The 12,378-nt window shown below is 34.6% G+C and overlaps 8 protein-coding genes and 1 non-coding gene across 9 annotated transcripts; 6 read left to right on the forward strand and 3 right to left on the reverse strand. All coding sequences in view use genetic code 6, as the record gives it.

Moving 5' to 3' along the window:
* Positions 1-20: 20 nt before the first annotated feature.
* On the forward strand, positions 21-1,580 carry SS50377_27933 (uncharacterized protein; the record flags this gene model as incomplete). The annotated part of the gene is made up of 1 exon (XM_067911712.1): positions 21-1,580. One exon carries the CDS (start codon positions 21-23, stop codon positions 1,578-1,580), a length of 1,560 nt encoding a protein of 519 aa, XP_067760734.1.
* A 332-nt stretch (positions 1,581-1,912) lies between these two features.
* SS50377_t20129 lies at positions 1,913-1,986 on the forward strand. The gene has a single exon. It is a non-coding gene; the product is annotated as a tRNA-Thr (tRNA).
* Positions 1,987-2,146: 160 nt separating this feature from the next.
* Positions 2,147-2,545, reverse strand: SS50377_27934 (uncharacterized protein; the record flags this gene model as incomplete). The annotated part of the gene is made up of 1 exon (XM_067911713.1): positions 2,147-2,545. The coding sequence occupies one exon, from the start codon at positions 2,543-2,545 to the stop codon at positions 2,147-2,149; it is 399 nt and encodes a 132-aa protein (XP_067760735.1).
* Positions 2,546-2,784: 239 nt separating this feature from the next.
* Positions 2,785-6,024, reverse strand: SS50377_27935 (Kinase; the record flags this gene model as incomplete). Its single annotated transcript, XM_067911714.1, has 1 exon — positions 2,785-6,024. One exon carries the CDS (start codon positions 6,022-6,024, stop codon positions 2,785-2,787), a length of 3,240 nt encoding a protein of 1,079 aa, XP_067760736.1.
* Positions 6,025-6,176: 152 nt separating this feature from the next.
* On the forward strand, positions 6,177-7,247 carry SS50377_27936 (WD40 repeat protein; the record flags this gene model as incomplete). The annotated part of the gene is made up of 1 exon (XM_067911715.1): positions 6,177-7,247. The coding sequence occupies one exon, from the start codon at positions 6,177-6,179 to the stop codon at positions 7,245-7,247; it is 1,071 nt and encodes a 356-aa protein (XP_067760737.1).
* Positions 7,248-7,287: 40 nt separating this feature from the next.
* SS50377_27937 (uncharacterized protein) lies at positions 7,288-7,806 on the forward strand (the record flags this gene model as incomplete). The annotated part of the gene is made up of 1 exon (XM_067911716.1): positions 7,288-7,806. The coding sequence occupies one exon, from the start codon at positions 7,288-7,290 to the stop codon at positions 7,804-7,806; it is 519 nt and encodes a 172-aa protein (XP_067760738.1).
* Positions 7,807-7,828: 22 nt separating this feature from the next.
* On the forward strand, positions 7,829-8,479 carry SS50377_27938 (Transmembrane domain-containing protein; the record flags this gene model as incomplete). Its single annotated transcript, XM_067911717.1, has 1 exon — positions 7,829-8,479. One exon carries the CDS (start codon positions 7,829-7,831, stop codon positions 8,477-8,479), a length of 651 nt encoding a protein of 216 aa, XP_067760739.1.
* A 157-nt stretch (positions 8,480-8,636) lies between these two features.
* SS50377_27939 (NHL repeat-containing protein) lies at positions 8,637-10,841 on the reverse strand (the record flags this gene model as incomplete). The annotated part of the gene is made up of 1 exon (XM_067911718.1): positions 8,637-10,841. One exon carries the CDS (start codon positions 10,839-10,841, stop codon positions 8,637-8,639), a length of 2,205 nt encoding a protein of 734 aa, XP_067760740.1.
* A 51-nt stretch (positions 10,842-10,892) lies between these two features.
* On the forward strand, positions 10,893-12,329 carry SS50377_27940 (uncharacterized protein; the record flags this gene model as incomplete). The annotated part of the gene is made up of 1 exon (XM_067911719.1): positions 10,893-12,329. One exon carries the CDS (start codon positions 10,893-10,895, stop codon positions 12,327-12,329), a length of 1,437 nt encoding a protein of 478 aa, XP_067760741.1.
* Positions 12,330-12,378: the final 49 nt, after the last annotated feature.

The following is a 12,378-nucleotide window of genomic DNA, read 5'->3' on the forward strand; positions in this document are numbered from 1 at the left end:
ATCTTTACTTTGAGACTAAAATGTTAATCATTATTTTAACATTAACCTGCTTTGAATAAACTGGTTAGATATTGGGGAGAGAATAATAATCAGTTATCAGTTTAATTCTATAACCCCAGGTGGATAGTGAGCCTCTATGTTAAGCTTCTGATAATATAGAGGCAATTGCAATACTAAACTATAATGGTAAGAAAACTGAGACTAAATTCATTTTTAAAAAAGATATTGATAACTCTATCTTATTTGATCTATCAGCAGATATATCTACTTTTACAGAAATCTTTAAAACTAATGTAATCTCATATTAAATTAATCTAGCAGGGTCACTGCAAGTTAAAGGTCCGATCTAAACAATCAATCTTGTACGATTAAATACATCAGCTTGTTGGGAAAATCTCAAATTAGTATATTCCCGTTCATTTGGATAAGAATTTATATAAATGACTGGAATGCCTCTTTTATGTGAAATTACTAATCCTATCATAACTTTTAGATTCGCATCAAATAACTAGTAGAAGTAAATTCGTATTATGGGAAGTAGTGACGGAAATGAATATTACAGCTCAACAGGGATATATGACTATAGTTAAATAACATTTTACAAGCAGGAACTATCTACTTTGATAACTGATGAAGATAAGCAGAGTATGAAAGATTTCTTTACTGAGTTTGAAACAAATAGGGATCTTAGGGTCTCATTTGTCTTTATAACTGATGCGTATCAAATTAGAGCCCAAATTGATATAATTGAAAGCAGCAACACAAAGTGCTTGTTAAATTTAAATCCAGATGTATTTATCGCGTCCAGATATGTTGACATAGGTTTGGATAATAATAAGTACTCAACGGATCCAGATTGCGTTTCTATGCCTGTTACTTTTAGATAACATGCTATTGCTAGAACAAATATGGGAGTTTTCCATGCAGCAATACTAAAACAGACGAAGGACGATTTTAACGCACGTGGAGGAGTTGATATGTCATTCGATCATCCGATTCCTAGCTTTCATGAAGTTACTACTGCTGATCTGTTTTATTATCTAACATCTTACGATTTAAATGGAAATATCCTATTGGAAACAAGTTATTAAGGGCCGTTAGCTCTCAGCTGTATTGACTATTTTGCAACTATTGTAAGCTAAATTAAAGGAGGATGTGTCATAATAAACTTTTATAACACAGAATAATGTTTAAGTAGAAAAGTTTAAGAGCTAGATCTTATTTTCACATCATAAATTAATGGTTTTACATCTCGGACAACGTTTTTCTCATTTCATTTGCAAATTGTTCCATCACCTAATATACTATAATATTGCAGTGTAAAAACCACTGGGATTATTTATGGAAACGATGCTACATAAAAAACATATTATGATCGTATTATAGCGTATGCAAATATAATACGAAAACAATAACCAATATATGTAGCCTTATCTGGTAAACAAGAATTCTTTAATTGGTATGGATGCAATTTAGATATAGGGAGTAATATAATATTCTAGATTGTTGGTATTAGCATAGGAATAGCGATTTTAATAGGAATCTTAATATTTCGTTAATCAAGATAACTTTTCTAGTGATATTTTTAATATAGTAAGGTTTATAGTATTATTGACTATATGTTATTAATATTTAGAACAACTCTTATCATATTAATAATGTTCAATTTTTATTATATTGAAAAATAAATACATCTAATATTTTTGATGGAATATATGCATTCGATAATCTAATTAGTATGGTTGTAAGTAAAAATATTACAATAATCCTAAGTCTTACGTAAGTTTGATTTGGCAATCCTAAAAGTAAATTTAAAACGGAATGTTTTAACAAATTTAAATTTTATTAATACCTAAATAGTAAATTGTAATATTTTAATATATTTGGTTATAATAAATATTAACACAGATATGCCGGTATAGCTCAGTTGGTTAGAGCGCGACACTAGTAATGTCGAGGTCTTGGGTTCAAATCCCAATATTGGCTATTTTTTAATAATTATAGTGTCTACAATTGCAATAAAGTATTAAAATTCTTTCGTGCCGGATATTATTATACCAGGATGAATAATTAAATAAACCTTAAGAAAATAAAGGAGTTTCCTACAATAATAATAGACCAATGGCTACATTAATACCATCAAATATCACTTCATTAATTAACATATGTAACCTTTAACTGCATATGCACCTTATATTGGTAACTAAATTAAATAGAAGCTTTCAGATGTAAGTACAACAACATCGTCTCTAATATCTTTATATTACACGATACTTTTTATCACAATACCATCACCAACACATTATTAGCTCCATTACAACACATCTATTTTCTTGCAATACTTCAATAGAAATTAACTCATTCCAACAGAAATATCATCAAAATTCGTAACTTTATATTATTTTTTTTCTGATATTGGAGTTGAAAATTAGATAGTTGCATCTGATACAAATAGCTAATTTAAGCATGGTAGATCAGTTAAAGTACTCTCGTAAAAGTTGTACAGGAATGATTCTGCAATTTACATTGAAGTTAGGGGAGCCATTTATGGAAAGCTTTACTACGATAATGTATTATATGTATTTAAAAAAGGTAAATGAAGTTTGATTTTTTATGGATTAGTAAATGGTAGAAAAAATGAATTGACTTAAACATATTTTAAGAGTAATAGAAACATTATACAATGGACGATTAAAATATAATTCTCATATAGTATGTTTTACTACCTACCACGTTTATATCTAATACGCCTTCGTTTTTATAAAAATTATCAATTTTTAATCTTCACTCATCCTTAAACCAGTCCATTTCCAACATCTTAGATGGATCGTTCCTATTGCTAAAATCAAAGACCCAACATGCCTCTAAGAACTCGATGCACTCAGCACTAACGAATTCCTAAAGTGCATCAAGAACGTACACTCCTTCGCGCTGCGCGCCCTCAACTTCTTCCTGCCAGGGAAGTTTTCCAAAGGCGCTAGTGATTTCGATTTTACCGTTGTAAATTGGCATGATGCTATTCATTTCCTCTAGACTGTAAATCACAGCCATGCCGTCACGAACCCTAACATCTGTAGACTGGCTAACCTAGTTCATTATCAAAACTGCGTTATTTGCAGTAGATTAGCTGATTTACTCGCCCTACCAGCTTTTCAAATCGCAATCTGAAGAAAATTCGCCAAATTCGAAGAGATTGAGAGGCTCGTCAATGAAAAGAAGCTCAATGAGCTTGTAAATCACCGTTCCAATAGCCCATACGTTACTAGAATGGCTAGCAATCCCACAAATAATTTCTGGCGGCTGATAACAGGTTTGTAAATATTATACTTCTTCCTTATATTATTGAATAAAACCCGTAGAAAAAATCTTAACTTAATTATTTTATATATCATATAATATATTATTTGGATCAAGTTCTCTGTGAATTATTTTTAAATTATTTAAGTATTATATTACATATAATAATTGCTTTGCTACATTTTTGATCATTTTTTCAGATTTGAAGAGCTTAATGCGATTTTCAAGAACTGTTTTAATCGAAATCTGAGGCGCTTTTTCAGTAAAAATTAAACACGAATTTTCAGTTTCCGCGAAAGTGAAAATCTGAAGCAAATTATCGTGCTTTAAAGTCCTGAAAAAGAGCTAATTTTCGCGGTTTGCCATAAATTTTGGCATTATTTTACAGGAAACGAACTTGTGCTAAAACGTGTCATACGCTAAAAGGAACGGAAAATCAAAATTCGCAGGAAATACGATAAATCTGTCTTTGAAAATTTGAGAAGTAGGAGCGAAAAGTTGAATTTGATTTCTAATCTTGAAAACGATTTCCTGCATCAGCTAATTTTCCTGAAACCTCGCATATTGATTGAAAATATCAAACTGCGCCAGCGCGAGTGTTTTGATGCCTTTCATGATCGAGTTTGATGTTGTTTCGTAGCTGATTTCGGCTTAGCTGTCGGGGGCAAATTGGCGAGATGTAAAAAGTTTCTTGTGTGGGTTCGACTCCTAGAAATTGAATTAAAATGGTGAAGTGAAAAGTTGTGGGAAGGCCTCTTCCGTCTTCTGCTACACTTTTTGCGTCAGAGTTTGAGCGACAGATTTAAAGTTTTGTAACGCGTCGGAAGTGATGTTTCTGGTAGTTTAGGTGAGGTTTTGCGTTGTTTTGGCAGTTTTTTGAGCTAAAATTAGGGGGCTTTGGGTGTCGTTTTGCTAGAGGAATTATAGAGGTTAGCTTTGGTATTGCTGGGCCGCGACAGGCTATTTGGAAGATTTCTGAGTCGATAAAATGTCGTTTTCGATGGGGTCAGAATCTTCGCTTTTGGTCTCTATTTGAGCTTTTTTGGGCCTTTTTATGACTACTGTATTGATTGCAGCTACTTTTTTGATTTTTGAGGGTTATTTTGGCGCTGGAGCATCTTCTTGCTTAATTTCCATATTACTGGGTTAAAGTGATTGTTTCTTAGCTGGTTGCTTAGGAACAGCTTCTGTATCTGTAGTGTTCAGATTATTAGTTGCAGGTTACTAATTTTCGGTTTTCTCGCTGGACTTGATGACTTTTTTAATTACTTTTCTTATGATGACCACCTTTTTAACTACTTTAGGGGTATTTTCAGCGAGTGGATCACTTTGGGGCTCAATAGATTCCAAAATCTAGTTATCTTAGAAAGTTAAACCAGCTTCAAAGCCGTAAAAGCAATCTTCCATAACGATCCTCTTTCTGCTAACTGAGGTGCTTAACTATTGGATTTAGTTGTTTTTCTCTTGTAAAAGCTCGTCTTTAAGCTCTTAAATGCATTTTGCACGGCTTTTCTCATAGTCTTCGCTGTCAAAATTCAAGCAAAAATCAGAAAATACGGTTTTGTTGAAATCTAAATTTTAAGACTTTTCAGGGATGTCACTTTATATACTTTATATATAGCTGTCTTGTATTAAATTTAATTCAGCTTCTAATTCATTTTAGCAGCACAACTCATTACCACACTGATTATACAATGCATTATTATATCTTTCTTAATATTACTTGAAAATACTACAGTAAAGTTCGATTTCGTCCTTAAAAGGCTTCTCACCTTAAATTATGTTACCAATACCTTATATTACTGAGCTAACAACAGCAGCATCTACTTCCTTTCCTTCACGCCCTATAACCTCTTGACAAACGTCAAATTAAAAGCGATAATTTTCTATTTCCTTTTTACTAATTTTACTTAAAATTTCTATATAGCTAATACAGGCAACACTTTATGCCCTCATAACAGCAATTCCTAGTTCTCCAGCTACGATTTTAATCTTGCATTTTTCCTAAATCGCAGCACCCTACATCCAAATTGGTGCAGATAACTTTCCTATAATTTTAAAAACTACACGTTAGCCTTATAATTCAATACCCAGTGTTAGCAATTTCTCACATTTTGTAAAACAAATTATTATATTATTATAAATCGTATAAGAAGAAATTTTAAGATTTTATTAAAGATAACCTCGGCAATTATTCTTCAAATCATAGCAGGATAATCTATTATGGTGATTAATGCCGAAAATGAGACTTTGCGTGATTTGTGGCTAGCGTAATTTCGAAGTTGTAAGGAGTTCAAGTTTCTTGTTTATTTTTATTATTTTGGTTGGTGTTCTAGCATAAATTTCATTGTTAAACGTAAGAATTTCAGTAGCTTGGAAATGAATTTTTTAAACTTTATTATACTCAATAATATGGATATTATCTTCAGACAATGCAGAGATGCCATTTGGGGTAGGGAAAATTTTAATTATCTTTTCCTTTAAGTCATAAGAATTCGTTATAATACCATCTTACCAAGTTTGTACAAAAGTTTCATTGGCAATATATAGTATTTTATTCGAGAAGCAAGCTAGTTTTACGATCTACGGATTACGAACGGGTTATTAGGGTACAAAATCAACTAAAGTTTCCAATTATTCTTGAGTAATAACTTAAAGTGGATTTGAGTAATTGATATCAATTGGGCTAGTTTACAAGAACTAAAGCTCAGAAATAAGATAAGTCATTTTGTGTATGGAGTGGTTGATTTATTTTGATATGAACAATATTATATAAGTATTACGATAATATTGAAAAATTTTATAAATGTATTAACGTATTATTTATTACAGTCTATGCGTAAATTGTATTATGTCTACATTAATTTACACGATATATAATGAGTAAAGTACGAGTTGCAAGAAATATATATGATTCTTAATAAGAAACTATGTCAATAGACTTTTCTCCTGATATGCAGTATATAGCGTAAGGATGTTCGAATGGGAGTGTTTATCTTCATTCAGTACCAACCCCAACAATTAATAAAGCACTTACCTCTCCATACTCTAAACCAGTGACTGGAATTTCTTTTGGTCCAACAGGATCAAAATTAGTTTCTGTATAGTCAAATGGAAGTATGTGCACTTGGAACTATCATGGTTAACTTATAGATCACTAAAAGCTTAATACTGAGTTGTATACTATAAAATATAATAATTAAGGTAATTAGTTTGCTGTAGCTGGACGAGATTAAATAGTTCATATATTTGATGATGCTACCAATAAGGAAACTTAAAAACTATAATGTGGTCATAATAACAGAATTTTTGGATTAGCTTATGATAGTTAAACATCATCTGTGCTGTATTCTGGAGGTTGGGATAATATTGTGTAAATATGGGATCTTCGTATTGGTTAGCCTGTTTAATCCATTCATAGTGTTTAAGTTTGTGGTGATTCCATTGATGAATTAGACGGTAAACTACTTATTGGATCTTGGCGCCCAAATGATTGTCTTTAAGTATACGATCTACGCTAACTTAAGTAAAAATTAATAAGTATTCAAGACTTAACTATGGAATCCGATAATGAAATAATTGTTACTAATAATTTACCTTTTAATAGATAAATATCACCTGCAATAATGAAAAATGATTCATTCATCAGGCAAGACTAAGTTGAAAAATCATCAAATTCTGATGATAGCTAAAAGTAATCTAGTAACTAATAACAAAATAATCCAACGCTTATTTATACATGTAAATTTAATAGAGCATAGCCCCGTTTAATTTTTGGAGCAGGTAGCGGAGGAAACATGATGAAAATTTTTGACTTGGATAGCAATTCACTTAAAGGCGTGTTAAAGTGTCAGTCTAGTATATATTGTTCAGCATTGTCAGCAAACGGTGCCTTGGGCGCTGTAGCTGGAGATTCGTTTGGAATAAATATTTTTAATTTTGACAAATGAGTTACTTATTATTCATTTATAGTTATGCATATTTGTTAAAATGGCCAGCACCATTTCCCAGCTGGTTGAGCTACCTGCACTGCGCCGTATTTAGGTATCCCCATACAAGCCATTTAATGCTGTAATCAATCCAGGACTTCGCGCTTAGAAACCCATAATACAAAAACAGCGAAAGTCGTAAACTAACCACTTTGGTACCACCCTCAACATAGACCCGCCTGTTCGGCTCCCAGCATTCTCCAAAGTGCCGTTTTTATCGGAATTCATCGCCCGCTATCTAGGCGCTGATGTAGACTACATGTCAGTTTAAATTGACAACTGGATGCATCTCCCTACCTACTATAAGCTGGGCAAGGCCGAAATCACCAGCGCTATTCTACAGAATTTCGCAGAGTGCAAGGACACGTAGCAGCCGCATATCAGCGAGTTAATCCCTCGCGATAACCTGAACAAGTACCTGCTCGGAAGCCGCATCCTAATCAACCCCGAGAACACGCTCAAGCGTGCGGCATTCCGGTAGCTTGCGGAGCGCGTTTTCTACCAGGGCCGCCTGAAATGACGTAGACGTCTACATAGCAAAAATGGGGCACGCGGAGCGGCGTAACGCCCTCAAAATTCTGTATACTATGCCATCATTTCTGGTACTAGCAGCTGTGTTGAGCTTCAGCTACATCGAGAGGCCTGCCAGGCTGCGCCCGCGGGAACTAGGAATTTTCATTGTTCTGCTGCAGCTTCCGGCGGTTTTCACGCTCCCCAATACCACAATTTGCGTGGTTTTGAACATTTTTCTCGCCTCAGCGCTTGCTCTAAACTTCAACAGGATAGGGATTGCGTCGGTAGCTGTGGCAGGCTGCGGCTTCATGTTAGCCACCGGCTTCGCACTATGCGGCTGGCGGGGGAGGCGATAAGGTTCGATGCTCGCGTTCAGCGCACTGGGATTCGGCGTGTTGGCGCTCGTTTTCGGCTTTGCAGAGCTCGAGCTAGCGGTCTGGGAGACGGTCTGGGAGGAGGAGAACGCAGAAATGCTATTTTGCGAGATTTCATCTTTTCTGGTAGGTTTCGTTGGGTTAGCGTGCTTGTTTCAGAACGACTATGTGATGGTGGTCGGATTTTTGTATTTTTCGCTTCTAGAGGTCACCCCGTTCGATTCATGGCTTGTCGGTGGTGCGCAGGTGCTGCTTCTGGGGCTGCTTGCGATTGCTGTTTTGGATAGGGGTGCAATGACAAAGTGATAAATTTATTGGGTTAAGGGCAGCGAAGTTATTGACTTTGAATTTTAAGGGAATGTGTAGGTGTTAAAAACAATCTTTGCCGGTAAAAGAAAGTTTCGAGTCTGAGCGGTTATAAGCGGTAGACTATGGTATAAATATCACAATATAAAATAACACGTCACTCAAATACACCAAGCTTGACCCTTTACCTCAAGTTTTTATTTATGCCATAGCATTCAATTTTTTCCTCGCTGATAAAATCGCTCATTGCAATATTGAAGTCAATTAACATTCTTTTGGAGATAGCGATGACATTTCCATTTTCTATGCCAGCAATTTCAATCTAAAACTATACATTGAAGGCTGAGAAATTACCTTATATTAGGCTTTCGTCGATATCTACATCATAGTTGTTAATCGATGTAATAAGTGTAGAATTATGAAGTAAACATGTTAAATTAAGTTCTGCGATTGCTACTTCTTCGTTAAAGCGGTTTAAACCACCACTTTAAGCGTTAAAATATTAGCAGTCTTAGGATACCAATGCATTACCTTCATTGTCAAAAATAGAAAATTTCAGATTCTTCTAATTGGTATTGTAAGAAGATATTATACTAAGCTTTAGTTGATCTTAAAATTCGTTGTAAAATGTATTGGAAGTTTAATTATAGTAGAAATTTGTCAGATTATCTGAGTCAGTTAGCTTAACAGCAAGTGCCAGTTTTCCTGGTCCAGTTGCAGTAGAAATTGCAGTTAAAATACCAGAAATTGAGTTATCAATCAGTTTATTTTCAAACAAGAATCTGTTATAATTTAGAATTTCTTAAATAAATTTTTATTATAAAATTGCATACGCTTTGTCGTTTATTGGGGATTGATTTAATGACAAAAATATAATAAGCTCAAAATTTAATTAAACCTAAGTAAAGTTAACAGGAAATTCATTATTAACGCGTTCGTCTTTAAATTCAGAGTCAACTTATTCAGTAATAGTAGATTTACCTTTCAATACATCTAAAGAAAATTTTTAACCGCTTTCTTCCGTTTAATACTTATTTTGAGGTACTTTATGGTTGATTTTAGTTTGAGTTCCACTATAATTTTCGCTCATTATATTTAAAAGAAGTTACATATTTTCAAAAGAAAATGGGTAAACTTCAGGTTGTTTTATTTATGTTTAATGAACATTTTATCTATTCACAGTAGATACTAGTAATTTTTATGTTATATTTTTTTAATTAAATAACTACCTAGAACTCATTGCCTACTATTATACTTTGCTAATATTTAAATTCATATTAATTTCCGCTTGATTTCTGAGACCAACTTCTACATTAGAGATAGATAATGTATAAATTTTATGTCCTAATAAATCACAAAGTGCAACTTAGTCGTTAAAGGTACACATTTATCCTAGTTTAATAAGTCCAACAAGTTCCTTGACTTCATAAATTTAGCATAAATCTGGGCTGATATAATGCACACATCCATTACTACAAGATACTAGCAAAGCTTAGTCTTATAGTTAAGCAATTCCTTCCGGTTAACATAATGATTTTTAATAATCAAATATTTGATGCTTCCCAGGTTTTTCTGAGCAAAATACATGATATTTACCTTCTAAACTGATGCTATTGCATTTGTAGTTATTATTATATACGAATTTTATTAATTAATGTTTTATACCTTTCTCTCCAATAACAGTAGTAACAAGCTTTGCACCTACATGAATATGTCTAATTGCATTATTTCCAGTATCACATACAACAATATTTCCTGTTTTAAGAACAGTTATTTACCCAGGATTATTAAATTGTGCAGGTTTGCCTAATACTTCATCAGTTTTATCTATGAATCCAGGACGATTTGGAATACCACAAAGTGTGTAAATTTAGGAAGAGTTATAAGGTATATAGCGTATGACATGATTTTACGAATCGGATATATAAATAGTTTTATCAATTGGTGACTAAACTATTGAGGACGGTTTATGGAGACGGGCAGTATGAAATTTTCCATCTAAATAACCTGGCTCGGACCCACATACACTGATAGTCATCCCCGTTTTTCCACTTAAAAATCTGATCTTAGAGTTTTCTGAATCACATATAAATACTCCTTCTTCATCATTAAATATCCCTTTACAAATTCCTTTTGGCTTCTACAAGTGAATGGTATTTTAATTTTTATCTTAAATATCAACAGTAGTAACCAAGTTATTCGCTAAATCTAAAAGTCGTAACTAATCATTTTTTGAATCTGAAACTATAAACTGGTTATCCGTTATCGAAATTATTGAAAATGGCTAGTTGAACTACGAGGCAAGCAACTCAGAGTCTAAATACCCTTATTTCTAACCAGCAGTATGCCGCTGGATGAACATTTGAGAATTTAATACAATTTTCATATAATATCCTTATAAATAATTTTTAAAATGACATTAGAGGAAGTACAGCGAAAATACGCTAATATGTGTTTACTAGAAGCTCACGAAACCACCAAACAGCTCCTTGACTCTATACATAACTTGGAAACGGACATTAGTAGCTTAAAAACCGAATTTAGCGCTTTGGACGCCTTCATCACAGTGTACAACGAGGATATCGTCCCCCGCAGCTAGGCGCTCATTATAGAGCATCAGAAACTGTCCTAGCTCTTATTGACGCAAACAGCTCTTTCATTCCCAGAAGCTCAGTTCCGTCAAGTGAAGGCCCTCCTTCCGGGATTCCCAAACCTGGCATCGTTCCTCACGTTGGATCAGTGCCTGAACGCTGCGTTTGTGCAGCTTTTTCTGCAGTTTTTCCCAGCACCTGTAGGAGCCGAAACTGTTCACAATTCTACTTTCCACTCCATCTTAACGGAATACCTCAAAAACGTGTTTTCGCAGCCAATCCAGACACCAGAGCTTGCGCGCGTGACGAAGGCGTTCCAGCCGCAGCGCTTCAGGATCGGCGCAAATGGGCGCCTTTAGAGTGTCCCGTGCTCCGTCCACGCCGGCAGCGCCTGCGAGCTCCTGACCGAAATTTACCAGTTTCTGATATCTGCTAATCAGATGTTGTTGTAAGAATTTGGCGATAATGACGAGCTTTTTGTGGTTTTTTCACGGTACCAGCAGGACTTCTAGCACAGCTTCTATCGGGCGGTAATCGCAGAGCGCAAGAGGGCCAAAGTGGCCGGCCTCGTGGGGGTCATGCGGGATGCGAAAAATTTCATCAGTAGTCTTCATAAAATCGAGTTCGAGGAAGTTTCAGACTTTAGGGCGCTGGCGCTGAGCTGCTTGCAGAAACTACCAGATTTTATAAAATAGCTGATTTAATCATAGGTGACCGACTTACTAAATATTTAAGGCTAGACATTTGCTTAGTAGGCAGGGGCGTTTATTAGTTACATAGTATCTATTATTGAGACTGAGTTCGAGTCCGGGTTGAAAGAATTATAATTTTCGGAAATCTGTAGCGAGCAGCTCATTTTCAGCCTTCAAGAGCTTGAATCATCCCATGACGCTTTCACAAGGATTTTCATCGAGAAGATTCCGAAATCGACGAAAGTGATGGAGCAAGCCGCCACTGTCGACCAGATTCTGCGGGTGTATTTGATGCTGAAGGAGGGCGCCAAAGCAGGTAGCCTATTGTGTATTTTGACCAAATCTATAAATAATTTGGTACAGCTGTCAGTTCTCCAGCGTGCGGAGCTCTACGGGCACCGGTTCAAGTCCATCAAAGAGATGTAATAGGGAGATCGAAGCGATTTCATGTCTATCTTTAGCGAGAAATTCTAGCGGTAAATCAGGGAAATTTTTCAACGCTTTAAGAACTTCGTAGAAATTGACGTGGAGTTTGAAAATGACGTTTATTCGCTTTTTGAATAGTGACAATTATTTTTGAGAGTTTGAGGATAGAAAATATATTGAAATGGAAAAT

The sequence above is a fragment of the Spironucleus salmonicida genome, chromosome 8, assembly GCF_000497125.1.
Source record: "Spironucleus salmonicida strain ATCC 50377 chromosome 8, whole genome shotgun sequence".
Classification (NCBI taxonomy): Eukaryota; Fornicata; order Diplomonadida; family Hexamitidae; genus Spironucleus; species Spironucleus salmonicida.